Here is a 15367-nt window from a genome sequence, read left to right on the forward strand (position 1 = left end):
CCCCTGGAACCCCTGGGATCCTCTGGAATCCTCTGGGATCCTCTGGGATCCCCTGGGATCCCTTGGAACCCCTGGAATCCCCTGGAATCCCCTGGGAACCCCTAGGATCTCCTGGAACCCCTGGGATCCCTTGGAACCCCTGGGATCCTCTGGAACCCCTGGGATCCCTTGGAACCCCTGGAATCCTCTGGAACCCCTGGGATCCCCTGGGATACCCTGGAATCCTCTGGAATCCTCTGGAACCCCTGGGATACCCTGGGATCCCCTGGAATCCCCTGGGATCCCTTGGAACCACTGGGATCCCCTGGAATCCCCTGGGATCCCCTGGAATCCTCTGGAACCCCCTGGAAGCCCTGGGATCCCCTGGAATCCCCTGGAACCCCTGGAATGCCCTGGAACCCCCTGGAAGCCCTGGGATCCCCTGGGATCCGGAGCTGGCTGTGCTGAGGGCTGGAATTAGAGGGCCGCAGGGAGATTCCCGGTGCAGGGAAAGCTGAGGGTGATGCAGAACGTTGTTTTCAGCAGAACTGGGAGCCGGGGGCTGAGGCTGCTCCTGGCTGGCAGGAGGAAGCAGGAGATGGCTCTGAGATGGACACTGTCCCTCTCAGGAGGCTCAGGGTGTTTGATTGCCCGAGCTGGAGCTGGGCATTGGCAGCATCACTCAGCTGCTCCCGAGGCACACGCAGCTCCCTGCTGCTCCTCCAGCCTGGGCAGGAGGGAAAATCCCAGCAGGAATCTCTCCTGCCCGCTCAGAGGATTGCTCCAAAGGCTGCCCTGCTCCTGCCACAGCTCCTGAGGCTTCCTGCTGGCTTTACTGGGACGTGGGAACTGCTCCTGGCCCTGGCTGGCTGCTGCGAGTTCCAGAATATTCTGGTTTTGGTGGGGAAAGAGCAGCCACCACCCTGCAGCTGCTGCTCGTTCCTCAGTGGGAGGGGGAGGAAATGAGGCTCGTGGTTGTTTTATCACAGCTCGGGGTGGTGGCACTGCCAGGCTGCTGTGGGACCTGTCCTGTCCCCCCGGGCCAGCAGGGATGGGCACTGCCTCTGGTGCAGGGGGACAGCTGCCAGTGAACCCCTGCAAACCCCAAATGATCACTGCAAACCCCAAACAACCCCTGCAAACCCCAAATAAACCCTGAAAACCCCAAATGATCACTGCAAACCCCAAATGATCACTGCAAACCCCAAACAACCCCTGAAAACCCCAAATGATCACTGCAAACCCCAAATAAACCCTGAAAACACCAAATAAACCCTGAAAACCCCAAATAAACCCTGAAAACCCCAAATAATCACTGCAAACCCCAAATAAACCCTGAAAACACCAAATAACCCCTGAAAACACCAAATAAACCCTGAAAACCCCAAATAAACCCTGAAAACCCCAAATGATCACTGCAAACCCCAAATGATCACTGCAAACCCCAAACAACCCCTGCAAACCCCAAATGATCACTGCAAACCCCAAATGATCACTGCAAACCCCAAATGATCACTGCAAACCCCAAATAACCCCTGAAAACACCAAACAACCCCTGAAAACCCCAAATGATCACTGAAAACCCCAAATAACTCCTGCAAACCCCAAATGATCACTGCAAACCCCAAATGATCACTGCAAACCCCAAATAACTCCTGCAAACCCCAAATGATCACTGCAAACACCAAATAACCCCTGAAAACCCCAAATAATCACTGCAAACCCCAAACAACCCCTGAAAATCCCAAATAACCCCACAAACCCCCATCACCCAACAGCCCATGCCTGCAGGGACACAGGGGTGAGCCATTATCAGCTTTTCTCCCTCCCTGTCCTGTTGCCACAGCTGTAATTGCATTTTTCTCTGGGAGTTTCCTCAGCAGGAGCTTGTGTTCCGTGTTTCTGTGTGGTTGGAGGGATTGTAGCTGTGGATCTAATTCCTCCAAAGCCAATCTGCTGCAATTCATTCTTCAGGAGAGAAAAAGAGCTTTTAATTGCGGGATGTATGGAAAGCTCAGTGAATTCCTGCCAAGGGATGGCCAGGGACAAAGCTGAGGGTCATTGTTCATGGTCTCTACCATTGTTCCTGCTCTCTAATTAATTAACAGAAGAGTCTAAACTCAGGGCTGATAGGTGCCACTTCAAAAATCTATTTTTTGCTGTGTTCCATCCCTTTCATTTATTATCTCTACCACAAAGATTTGATTCATGCTCCTGTTTTTTTGGTTTTTTTTTAAGGCCATGACTTTCATTGTTGTTAAACAGTCTTAATCTTCCCTGCTGTAATTGGGCCTTGTGGTTGCTCAGTGTTGGAGCACTTTGTAATTAGTGTAGATTAGCTCTGAGGTGAGGGGGAATTATTTGTTACCTCTTCTCTTGGCTCGTAATCTCCAGTAAATAAATAACACAAACGAGCTGAGTGTTCCCAACCATGCTCCCCACATTTATTTTGCTGAGTGGCTGCTGCTGAGCTTTAATTAGAATTTTTAAATCAAACATCTTAAAAAAATAAAAGAAAAGTCAAGTGAAGTTATCCACGGGATGCTCTGGCTTGTCTCTGCTGAAGGATCAAGTGGGTTTTAAATTTGGGCATAAATGAAAAATTGCTCATTTCCCAATTACTCCTCCTCCACCAAGTGTTGGTTGCAGGAGATTGATGTGGCTCTTCCCTCCTGGGTTCCCAGCAGGGCTGGAGAGGAGGGGCAGCAATCCATCTGCTGGGATCTCCTCCTGCAGCTCAGGCTCAGGCTGAGGAGCTTCTCCTGGTCATCAACAGAGAATGGACATCATGGAGCCAGCAGATCCTGGAATGGCTGGGCTGGGAGAGCTCCGAGCCCTCAGTGCCGTGGCAGGGACACCTTCCCCTGTCCCAGGCTGCTCCAGCCCTGTCCAGCCTGGTCCAGCTGGGAGAATTCCTCCTGAAAACCTGGGGTTATGTAATTTACAGAATTCCCACAGAGATTTTGGGTCCTTTGGCACTCAGAGAAGAGAAACAGCCCCTGAGCATTTCCCAGTGCTGTGCTGGGGCCCTGCAGTGCAGGATGTGACCTCTGTGTCCTTTGGGGCTTGGTGACAACTGCAGCTGGCAGGGAGAAGGGAAAACACTGCAGAATTCAGGATTTGTTCCCCTTGTCTGTGACTGGAAACCCAAGCTCCGAGTGCCCAGGGAGCCGTGTCCAGGGCAGGGGCTGGCCGGGCCCTGGGGCTGCTCTGAGGCCTCAGGGCTGTGTGGAGATTGCTGGATCTCCCCAGCCCTGCCAGGAAATCCTGGAATTTCTGCTGGAATTCCTGGGAAAGCACCCTGAGGCTGGCTGGTCCCAGGAGGAGGGATGGGGAAGGAGGGAAGCTCTGCTGGGAGTCACCTCCCCTGAATCCTCCAGGCTGTCAGCACAGAAATGATTTTGCAGGAATGTCTTTGGCTGCGTTTTGAAGGGAAGGGAGGATCAGGTGAAACAATAATAAGATTTAAAGCAATCATGTCATGAATGAAAAATGAGGAATTTTGTTGACTGGAAGTGGTCACTTTGTTGCTGTTGCTCCCATTTGGATGAAGGCAGTTCTGAGGATTTTATAAAATACTTTTATTTTTAAAACCCTCTGTGGAGGGTGAAAGACAGGAAATACCTGAGCAGCAGAGACGAGGGAAGAGAAGTCAATTTGAGGAATTTGTATTCCCATTTCTCTCATTCAAATCTGATAATGACTTCTTTCTTTTCAGCAGACAAGTGCGTTAGCTCTTGTCCAGGGGATGAAAACGATGATCTGAGCATCAAAACTAAGAGAAATAAGTAAGTTCTGAAGTTTCCTTCTCTGTATTTGGTGGTGGGAAGGGCTGCTACAAAGCAGGGCGAGCTGAGTGCAGTTTTGTTCCCTGTGGGGAAATGATGGGAGCTGTTCTCCAGGTGTCCAGTCCTCACCAGAGCCAGGATTCTCTGCAGCTCTTCCCGTGGGCATCACCAGATTCCGTCTGGGGAACTCTTCCTTTAGGAAATGCTTACAAGCAAGGCTGTAATTTTGTAATTTATTTTGGGTTACTCCAAAGATTGGCTCAGAGCTTTCCCTGGCTGGAGTGCAGCAGTTTCTGCCCTGCTCTCAGAGCCAGCCCCGCTGCTCCTGCTGCTGACCTCAATTAATTACCACGTGTGCTTCACATCCTCCTGCATCACCCCTGACACAGCAGTTCTGAGGCTTCCCACACCCATCCCAGCTGTCCTGAGCGTGGGCAGGCACGGAGTTTGTGGTGGGTTATCACAGACCTGCTGAACTGAGCCCTTGATTGTAGCTTTTGGCATGACAAGGCCCCTTTAGGGTCACCCCTCCTTGGGGAGGGCTGCATGGAGCTGTCACTGTGCTGCACCCATGGAGCTGTCACTGTGCTGCACCCATGGAGCTGTCACTGTGCTGCACCCATGGAGCTGTCACTGTGCTGCACCCATGAAGCTGTCACTGTGCTGCACCCATGGAGCTGTCACTGTGCTGCACCCATGAAGCTGTCACTGTGCTGCACCCATGAAGCTGTCACTGTGCTGCACCCATGAAGCTGTCACTGTGCTGCACCCATGGAGCTGTCACTGTGCTGCACCCATGAAGCTGTCACTGTGCTGCACCCATGAAGCTGTCACTGTGCTGCACCCATGGAGCTGTCACTGTGCTGCACCCATGAAGCTGTCACTGTGCTGCACCCATGGAGCTGTCACTGTGCTGCACCCATGAAGCTGTCACTGTGCTGCACCTTGAATTTGGGTGTCAGAGTGACCATCCTGCCTCAGCAGCCCTGGGTTGGTACCCAGCTGCAGCTTTGGGTCAATTCCCCATCCCTGAGCGCCCAGGGCTCCAGGCGTGGCAGCTCCCAGCACCTCTGGGATGGATTCAAGGGATTAAAGGGATTAAAAGGATTAAAAGGATGGAATGGCCTGGCAGGGGAGCACTGCTGACCTCTTGTCTGTCTCGCCCTGTAAAGAACAGAGGAGTGCCAGGCTGCGGGGGCTGAGGAGGAGCAGGGAGGGGAGGAAGGCTCGGCCAGCCGGATCTCACCGCCCCTGGAGGAGAGGATCACCCACTTCAGGGACATGCTGCTGGAGAGGGGGGTAAGGAGCAGCCCTTCCCGGGACACAGCACGCTCCTGCAGCCTGGGCAGGGACCAGCGCTGGGCTCTCTGTCCCTCAGCCCGTGCCACTGGGGGCTTTCTGCCACGGGAGCCCTTTCCAGACAAACTCCCAGTTTGTATCCCAGGGATATCCAGAGGCTGCAGCTCTTCCAGCACGGTCAGTGGCTCAGCAGGACGTGGGGCTGTGGGCACAGCTGTCCTGGGCTGTCCTGGCCAGCACCTCACACCTCAGGAGCTGTCCTGTGAGCTCCTGAGTGCCCATCACCCCAAACTCCAGCACTGGGGAGCCAATTTCACTTACTGACCATCCAAAACCATGGAATTAAGAATGGTTTGGGTTGGGAGGGACCCCAAATCCCCCCCATCCCACCCCAGCCATGGCAGGGACACCTTCCCCTGTCCCAGCTGCTCCAGCCCCAATGTCCAGCCTGGCCTTGGGCACTGCCAGGGATCCAGGGGCAGCCCCAGCTGCTCTGGGAATTCCATCCCAGACCTTCCTCACCCTGCCAGGAACAATTCCTGCCCAAAATCCCATCCAAATCTCCCCTCTGGCACTGGGAGCCATTAATGCCCATCCAGACCCTTGGGAAGGGATGCTCTGGAGATGTTTGGAGCTGTGCTGAGCCCCAGGAGCAGGGAATGCTCCAGGGCTGGGCTCTGTGGGGACAGGGAGGTGTAAAATGAGCAGTGGGTGCAGATCTTCTGCCTCCCCCCACACTGCCACGTGCATCCCATAAAGGGAATGTCATTCCCACAGGAAATACAGCCCAAGGTGGCTGTTGTCAGGCACTAAAGCCTATAAAATTTATCCCAGTAATCAGCAGGCTTTAAAGGGGGATAATTAGAGCTTCAGCAGCTCAGCAGTGAATTATCCCCACGCCAGAGCTGCTTTATTAATACAGCTTGTTATTTATGCTGCAGAAATGCAGAAGGGCCATAAATGAGCTCTGCATGAAGACTTTGCTGGCAGATTGCAACTCAGGGGGCAATAAGTCAATGTTTGGAAGGTTTAGGGCTGTTCTAGAACAGGATTCTCAGGTGTTTCTATGTAAGATTTGCTCCTAAAATTAAGGAATTTGGGGAATTCACTGTTTGGATTTGCTAATGTTTAAAAATGGGGAGAGAAGAGGTTACTTTGCTTTTACTCTGAACGTTTTTTGAGCTGTCCAGCTCAGCAGCAGCTGCTTGGCATGGCTGAAGCACAGGGATGCCATTAATGCCATCAAAATCTAATTATTTAATGACCATCCCCTGCCCTCCTCAAGGAGTTGCTGGAAGGAATCACAAAGAGCTCGAAGCAGATGGAGTTTGCCAGAGGAGTTCTGCAGCTTCCTACAGAAATTATGTCAACAGAAGAATATTTATTGTAACATTTTAAAAATAGAGGGGGTTTGGGGCAGTTCCAAGACACGAGCACTCTTTATTCTGAAGTCTGGGGTGAGTTTTCCTGTGTCAGAAATCTGGATATTCCTCTGGAAGTTTCAAAGTTTCCACAAGAGGAAAAGGGAAACTGAAGGTTCTTCCTGGCTCCCTCTCCCACCCAGCATCAGAAAATCCACCTTCTGAGCCAGCATTTCCAGGAAAGTCTTCTCCCTGCTGGGCTGCTCTCCAGGCTTCTGAAAGGATTCCAGGGGTGTTTTGTCTCAAGGTTTTGCCTTCTTAATCCTGGGGAGAGAGGGGGATTTGTGTGTGAAGTGTAACTGGGATGAAATCAGAAATACCAGGTTGTTTTAGGAGACGTTTGCCTAATGTGCAAGGGAATGATTGCTGAGCACAAAATCCTCAGCTGGAATGATTACCTGATGAATTAGTCTGGGCTTAATTAGCCTCAGCTCAGAGCTGGCTTGGTGCTGGGAATGAAGCTGATGTCCAGGAGAATGTGAAAGACACCAGGAAAAGATTCCTGGTGCTGGAAACCCCCGAGCTCAGGACAAAGGGGACACGGGGAGAGGAGCTCAGGCTGTGGCAAGGGGATGTTGGGGAGACTTGGCCTCAGATCCCAAGGACAGCCTGAGCTTTGGGTTTCCCCATGGCCTCAGATCCCCAAAGCCTGAGTTTTGGGTTTCCCAATGGCCTCAGATCCCAAGGGCAGCCTGAGTTTTGGGTTTCCCAATGGCCTCAGATCCCCAAAGCCTGAGCTTTGGGTTTCCCCATGGCCTCAGATCCCCAAAGCCTGAGCTTTGGGTTTCCCCATGGCCTCAGATCCCCAAAGCCTGAGCTTTGGGTTTCCCAATGGCCTCAGATCCCCAAAGCCTGAGCTTTGGGTTTCCCCATGGCCTCAGATCCCCAAAGCCTGAGCTTTGGGTTTCCCAATGGCCTCAGATCCCCAAAGCCTGACCTTGGGTTTCCCCATGGCCTCAGATCCCCAAAGCCTGAGTTTTGGGTTTCCCCATGGCCTCAGATCCCGAGGGCAGCCTGAGCTTTGGGTTTCCCCATCTCAAACCACTCTGAGAGGAAAACGAGCCCACTTAAAGCCACTTTGCTTCATCAGAGCTTTCCTGCTGGAATGTTAATTACTGTTTAACTGCACTTCACATCCAAGGGTTTTTTTTAGCAAATTCACTCTTTTGTTGGAGTGATTAGAGTATTTTATCTCCTTCAGATTTTCCTGTAGCCAACAAATGACTGGGGATGTTCAGAAGGTTGTGAAATACTGGCAATTCCTGCTGCCCAGGCAGGGGATGGATCTGGGTGGTCTTTGAGGTCCCTTCCAACCCAAAGTGCTCCGTGGGGCTGGATGCAGCCCTGCAGGATGTGACATTCCCATCCCGTGCCGTGGGAACGTGGTGCTCTGAAGATGTTCAGTGCCAGCTTCCCCCGAGTGCCTCGGCTGGGTCACAGCCCCAGCTCTGCAGTTAGAATTGTCCCTTTTGTGGCAATTGGAACTGCACAAACAGTGCCACAATCCAGCATTTCCTGCCTGCTGCATCCCCTTCCACCACGGATGGGGAGCCAGCATCTCCCCCAGCCTCGCTGAGGAGCAGATCAGTCCTGGTGGTGTGGAGGCCACCAGAGCTCTGCCAGAGATCAGAATTCCCCTTCAGCCACCCCAGGAATCCTGCCCAGGGGTTCCTCAGCTCCCTGAGCTCCTGGGAACATCTGCTCCTTCCCCATGCTCATTAAATGCCGTGCCCCCAGGTGTCGGCGTTCTCCACGTGGGAGAAGGAGCTGCACAAGATGGTGTTTGACCCGCGCTACCTGCTGCTGAACCCCGAGGAGAGGAGGCAGGTGAGTGACTCTGCCCCCAGCCCGGGCCTGGCTGCAGCAAACACCTCCCAAAACCCAGCGTGTTACCGCTGAACAGATCACACGGACACAGATCAAGGTGTGGTGAAAGGGAGAGAAAGTTTATTTTTCCTCCCAGGATTTATAGGTTTGTGACCACAGCCAGGGTCAGGATAACACTTTCCCCCTGCACTGGCCATGAGAGATGCCCATCACAAGACGTGGAACAGAAAGAATGTTCACATATCTATGTTTACAGTTACTGTCCTGGAAAAGTCCTTAGAAAACCATGTCAGCAAGCTCAGAAGCTGAGTTTTCAGGGCGACACCAGCGGGATCCTGGAGCAGTTCCTTGGGCAGTGCCTGCAGATCAGGATTCCCCTCTGGAGGCCCACGGGGTGGTGCTCACCAGGGTTTGGGGGGCTGGCAGCTGGTCTCTTCCCACTCAGGGTATTCTGTGATTCCCAGTGCTGTCTCCTTGGAAAAGCAAGGTCTGATCACAGGACCAGCTCCCGTCCCTTGGGATGCAGGAACAGCTCCTGGGAAGGCTGGCTGCAGGGAGGGAAATGTGATGCTTCTACCCTGAATTGTTGGAATATTGTGGAGAAACTGCCGGATTTCCACTGTTGAGGAATTCCCCAGGAGTCTGGCAGGATCTGGACACAGCACTGGGGCTCTCTGCAAGGGTTGGGCTTTTCTGGGCAGCTCCAAAGGCATGTGGAGTTTTGCTGCCTTGATAATTTGGGCATTAATTATCACCAGGGGCCCCAAAGTCTGCAGATGAATCTGCAAAATGCAGGGGAGATGCAGGGATCCTGCAGAGAAGGTGGACGCTGCTGTTCTGTGGTTATTCCTCTCCCTTAAAAGCCTTTTGTCATCCTGCAGAAGGAATAATTTTGAATATGGAATTGTCCATTTTTTAAATAAACAGGATGAAAAATGAACTTATTCCATATTGGCCCATGGTTGTCCAGAGAGCTTCCTGTAGGTGTTTACCAGAGCACTGGGCACATACATCTTCATTTACTCCCTTTCCAATATTTCCTTTCCTAAGGAAAAGAAAAATGAAACAAAATAATAAGGAAATACAGGAATGAAAATGTATGAGGAGCTGCCAGGATGGAAAGTGCTGCTGGAGAGCCTGAGCAGGGAGTTTGGGATTTATTGCAGGGAAAGGGCAAGGACAACACCTGGACCATGATGAGTCAGTCAAGAGACATTCCTTGGAAGGAATCCTGAAATCATTTCACCAGCCTTGGAGCAACCTGGGCCATGGCAGGGCTGGGGCTGGGTGGGATTTAAGGTCCTTCCAGCCCAAACCAGTCTGGGGTTCTGGGATTAATGTAAACTCTTCCAGCCTTCGATGAAATGGCCAGCTAGAGCCAGGACAGGGGGCCAGTCCTTGGAGGTGATGGAATAAAAACTCCTGGGCACGTGGGGAGGGCAGATGAGGACTGCAGCCCCTACAAAGGCTCTGTCAATAACTCCTTGTCCTGTGCCCCCTCCTTGGCCAGATTTTCGAGCAGTTTGTCAAGACCCGGGTCAGGGAGGAGTACAAAGAGAGGAAGAACAAGTTGCTGTTGGCCAAGGAAGAGTTCAAGAAGCTTCTGGAAGAATCCAAGTTATCCCCAAGGTGAGCATTGCCTTAGGAAGGGTTGGGAAGCTCGGCTTTGTCATTTAGGCTGAGCTTTTTCAGCCCAGAATTCTTCACAGCAAGTGGAAGATCCCAATTCCAATGCTGGCATTTCTTCCCTGATATTTTCCAGTATTTTGTTGCATTCCTGGGAGAGGAAATATTCCATCCATCTCTCCCTCTCTCCATCCCTTCCCCTCTCCCTCTCCCTCTCCCTCTCTCAGAATGTGCAATCCTTTGCACAGCACATTTATTTCATATTCCTGTATGTGATTATAGAACACCCATTACTTATGTAAAATCAGTACCACAATGTTCAGTCTCATCCATATTGCACATGTAAGTGTAATTACTCAGAAATTGTATTTAGTCTCGGCGTTTGGTGGAAGGGAAATGTAATTTCACAAAGTTCCTGTTAATGCCACGCCATTAAATTAATGGAATGCATCCCTTGCCGTGGCAGGGGGTTGGAACAGGATGATCTGTGAGGTGTCTCCCAAACCAAACCCTCCTGTGACTCTACAGTTCTGTGATTAAATTAAAATACAGCGTGCAAGGCACAATTGATGCTTCACTTTGTTTTTCAAGTGATGGACCCAGACTCAACACGGTAGCAGTGCTTAGGGCAGTGGTTTCTCATTTGTAAATTACATGAAAACAAAGGGGTTTACATTATAAACATTGTTAAATTGCTGGAACAAAGAAATTACTGCTTTCTCTGATAAAATACGCAGATAATTATTCAGCACGACCTGTGTGGGCACACGGATACAAACAGCACGGGGGGCTGTAATAATAATTGTAATTACAAGAAACATTCTACAACAACATTAGGAATATTCTGGGCTGATGTCCCACCCAGACTCTGCATCCAGCACTGACATTCCCAGTCTCCGAGGGAAAAGCTGTGCTGGCCCAGAGGCCAGGAGCATTTCACCCCTGAAGGGCTCTGGGAGCTGACTGAGGAAGCTCCTTTCCCTGCCTTGATTTAGGCACACAGAGAGGGAAATAAATCCCGAATATTTCCAATAAAAAGCAAAGAGTCGCCTTGGGGAAAGGAGCTGGGCATGCAGCCTGGAAGGCAATGTAGGCAGCAAACCCTGCAAGGTGTGCTCGCCTTGGAAGCACAAAATATGCAGGAGTTGAAATAAAAACTCGGTGCCACTGGTCTGTGAGTGCTGTGTTAATGGCTCAGCAGGCTCCTGCCAGCCATTAATCCAGTTTCAAATCCCAGAGTTAATCCTTGCTCCTTGCAGGCTGCTCCAGGTGTCCAAAGCCCTAGGGTGGTCTCACCTTCCTTCATCCCGCATTTTCCATCCTGTTGGTGCCATCCATTCCCACTCCTCGTGTTTGGGGTGGGTGCAGGTCTGGGGGTGCCCTGGCACAGCCCCAGATTCATTCCCAAGCTCTCCTTTCCCACAGGACAACCTTCAAGGAATTCGCCGAGAAGTACGGCCGGGACCAGCGCTTCCGCCTCGTCCAGAAGAAGAAGGACCAGGAGCACTTTTTCAATCAGTTCATTCTTATTCTCAAGAAGAGGGACAAAGAAAACAGGATAAGGCTACGGAAAATGAGATAAAAGCAGCTGAAACTGGCAATAAAGACACGCCCAGGCCGCGGCTGCGGGAGGGGATTCCAAGGAAGGATGGGAAACGCTCGGGGTCCAAGAGCACCACCAGGAGTGGGAGATCCCGAGGGAAAACCGCCTCTGGACGGAGCCTGGGGAGCCTCCAGCGGATTTGGGAAGGCTGTTCGGCAGGAACGGGAAGGATGTTTTGTTCTCAAAGAATTAATGTTTCATATTGAAGCTCTCTTTTGTACAACATCCCGAGTTTGATGCATTTCTAATTGCCATGATATGTCGATCCCTTAATTGTTTTAATTATGCAAATTACTTGTAATATACACAAGTTATGACTCCGATGCAGATTTATAATTAAGCAGAAGCAGATGCCATCCAGAGCAATCTCAAGGCATTGCCATCATTTAGGGGAATTATCTCCAACAATCTTTTGGCCACTCGGCATTTCCACCAAGTGTGTGGGGTCTGGTGGTCTGCAGGATCCGCTCCCGCTGCTCATCCGTCTCTGTCCAGTCCTCTGAGTAGTAGTGATCAGCTATTAATTGTTAATCTTGGTGAAGAGTGTGAAAATCTTGGCACATGTTCCATAGGAGAGCTCTCCGACCCAGAACTTCCCGCGGGCGCCACGTCCCCCTCAGCCTTCCAACCCCAGTTCTGTGGTGAAGCCATCCCAGTCGGATTTGGGTTCTGTTCCTGTGTGTGAAGAGTCTGCATGAGATTTTTCTCATCATATTTGTATAAATAAATATTTAACTTTTGTAATTAAGAAGCATTTCAAGCCTGTTTTCAGGGGGATTTCAGGGGAGGAAGTATCTGAAGAGTTGATTTTTTTTTGCCAGAACTCAAGTGGAAAATGCTGTCAGGGATGGGGGGGTTGTTGGGGTGTCTGGACTGGATCCCCGTGGGTCCCTCCCAGCTCAGGATACTCTGAGATTCCATGAAATAATGGGGAATTCCATGATTCCATGGGGAAAATAACACAGGGCTGGTGGTTTTTACTGGAGAGATGGAAAACCAGAGGGGGTTTGTGTGCAGATTCCAGTGAGATCCATTGGAAATCTGAGGATATTGGGAACAAAAGAGTCACTCTGGCTACACAGGTAGGATGTTTTGCCTGGAGGAACATCAGGACATCTCTGCCTTCCTGCTGCTCCAAAAATGCTCGTATGATTATAATTTTTGTAATGATTGTAATTTTTTTTTTTCCTCAGGAGACCTAAATTTTTAAGTTCTTGCTCCTTAAATCCATAGATTTCTGTTTGCTTGGAGTGAAGGGGATACTTTAACTCCCAGTAATTTTTATTCAGGTGTGTGCTGGATATTTTTATAATCGGGAGATAAAGTAACTTTCTGCTCCTTGGGAAAATGAGCATTTCAGAGTGCCAGAACAAGGGAGAACGGCTTCCCAGTGCCAGAGGGCAGGGTCAGTGGGATATTGGGAAGGAATTCCTGGCTGTGGGGATGGGGAGGGAGAAGGGAAAGGCTGATCCAGGCCTTGCCACCTGTCTCAGGCCACATTCAGGTGCTGCTTTCCCTGTTCCCTGCTGGAATCTCCAGCTGCTCTGTGTTTCCCATCAGTTGCTCCATGATTTCACCTCTGGGGGAGCTCCTGGATGTGCTCCTGCTCAGGTGAGTGCCCTGGGGCTTCTGCATATCTGCATTTTCTTCAGTTTTCAGGGCAGAAAAACATTTCAAGGAGTGGAATGGTCTTAATGGTTTCTAATGGGTTTTAATGTTTCTTAATGTTTTTTAATGGTTTTCAATGGTTTTCAATGGTTTTCAGTTCAACCAAGAGCTCTGAGAGATGACCCTGGAACCTCCCCAGACCCAGGCCAGGACATGGAGAGCATTTGGATCACTGGGGAGGAGAAGGAAGCCAGGGTTTCTCCAGATGGAGCTCGGGGTTTGCCTCCCCGAGGACAAGACACTGAAAATTAGGCAAATTGTAATTAAAAGCTAAATCGAGGTGGAACAGGCTGCCAAGGACTCGAGCTCATTCATTTTGGCTTCATGTGCCAATAAAATGCTAATAATGGCATTGCTTGGATAATGTGAGGAGCAGTTTGTGTGCTCACATCCTTGGCTGGATTATGTTGGTCTGAACCCAAGATAAACAGGAGTCAAAAATCAAAGGTGATAATGTTATGTGGCTTTTCTGTATTTAGATAAAATGCAAAATCCTTAGGGAACAAATTGTGCACAGTGTGGGCAATGTGAAGAAGTGCAAAAGAGGATTTTGGGAGGTTCTGGTGAGTTTGGAGATTTTTTTTTTTCTCTGCTTTTCAGCCTCCCAGCAAGGCTACAGAGTTTTTAGTGGTTGAGCAAGAGTTAAAGGCATTTTGGTTCTCTTTTTTAAGTACTTTGTGACTGGCTTTTTTTAAACTTAATTCTTCATATTTTGATTTCTTCGCTCGGGTTTACTTTGGTAAATGTTGCTTTCATCCCATTCCCCTGGGAGCAGGTTTCCCTCTTGCTGTGCTCATTGTTGGGAGAGCTAATCCCGAGCAGAAATGAGGAGAAGTCAGAGAAATGAAAACAAATGATGGCAAAGTTCCCGAGAGACTCCGAATTTACTCTTCTGGATTCACAGCGAGATGCTTTGGGTCTGCTTCTGTGAGCAATTCCGCCTGATTTATGCTCCAAGTGTCAATGGAATATCCATGCATTGTGTTTCCCTGGCAGTGCTGGTGACACTGGGAACTGTTGTCTCTCCACTGAATGCACTGCTCCCCGAGCTCTCCTGCATCCAGGAGCTTCTCCACGGCTTTCTGCTGTTTGCTTGTCTTCAGCTGCTCGTGTTTAAAGCCTCCACACTGGGAGGGGAAACTGGGAGGAACTGGGAACGCAGGAATGATGGTTTTCCTTGGAAAGGGGATGGAGTTTTCCCTTTTCTGCAGGGAGAGACCTGGGGCTCGTCAGGAGTTTGTGAGAAGCTCCTCTCAGACAGTGAACTGGGCTCAGCCCTGCCTGGGTGCTCATATTTGTCCAAATTGCTCGAAATTGAGCTTTTCTTTCCCTCCTCCCCCGAGGGAGGAGCCTACAGCTGCTTTTTGACCCGTTGTGTTTCTTGTCCAGGTGCCCAGCAGGGTTTGGCTTTGGCGGAGAATCAAGGATTGGTTTTTTTGTTCTTTTTTCGGAGAGCTGATCCCGTCCTCTCCAGGTGGAGCTGATCCACCCCTCATCTTCCCTGCAGCCCTTTTCCTTCTCCTTCTTTAACACAGGTGAATAATTTGCCCATGTTTGACTCTGAGGATAATTTTCAGGGTAATTCATTGAGTGGTCTGGCTTGGAAGGGAGCTGACAGATCATCTCCTTCCCCACCAGTGCCTTCTGTAGCCGGTCATTTTGGAGTTAGCTGCTGATAAAAATGAAGGGTTTGATAAAAAAAAAAGGCAAAGAAATCTTTGCCAATTCACTGAACATTCTCTGAGCACTCCTTTCTCAGCTTGTTATTTATTTAGAGAGAGAAAAAAGACCTGTCCTTGTAAATTCTCCTGCTTGTTTGAGTGCACATCTCAGGCAGCTCTTCAAGGACACGGGAGCCTCCGCTTCTTCTGGGAAGTGTCTGAGCTGGAAGGACTCACTGAAATCCTTCCAAATGAGTTTTTCCACGTTTACCTGTTGGAATCAATTTGGCCATCATTGATTTTGAGCCGATGACATCAGGTGGGGATTAACCATCAAAATTCCCAGAGCAGCTGGGGCTGCCCTGCATCCCTGAGGTGTCCAAGGCCAGGTTGGAGCAGCTGGGACAGGGGAAGGTGTCCCTGCCATGGCTGGGGTGACACTGGATGGGCTTTGAGGTCCCTCCAAAGCAGTCACTTCTTAGATCTTAGATTCTT

The 15367-nt window shown here is 50.3% G+C and overlaps 1 protein-coding gene across 1 annotated transcript in view; it reads left to right on the forward strand.

Moving 5' to 3' along the window:
- TCERG1L (transcription elongation regulator 1 like) overlaps nucleotides 1-12291 on the forward strand; it is a 49319-nt gene extending 37028 nt beyond the window's left edge. The window contains exons 9-13 of the mRNA XM_086899520.1: nucleotides 3698-3767; nucleotides 4940-5066; nucleotides 8225-8314; nucleotides 9825-9943; nucleotides 11366-12291. Coding sequence (XP_086755646.1) covers nucleotides 3698-3767; nucleotides 4940-5066; nucleotides 8225-8314; nucleotides 9825-9943; nucleotides 11366-11522 — 563 coding nt within the window. The 3' untranslated portion in view covers nucleotides 11523-12291. The remainder of the gene's footprint in view (nucleotides 1-3697; nucleotides 3768-4939; nucleotides 5067-8224; nucleotides 8315-9824; nucleotides 9944-11365) is intronic.
- The last annotated feature ends 3076 nt before the right edge of the window (nucleotides 12292-15367 follow it).

This window comes from Cyanistes caeruleus, chromosome 8, assembly GCF_971803275.1.
Source record: "Cyanistes caeruleus chromosome 8, bCyaCae1.hap1.1, whole genome shotgun sequence".
Lineage (NCBI taxonomy): Eukaryota > Metazoa > Chordata > Aves > Passeriformes > Paridae > Cyanistes > Cyanistes caeruleus.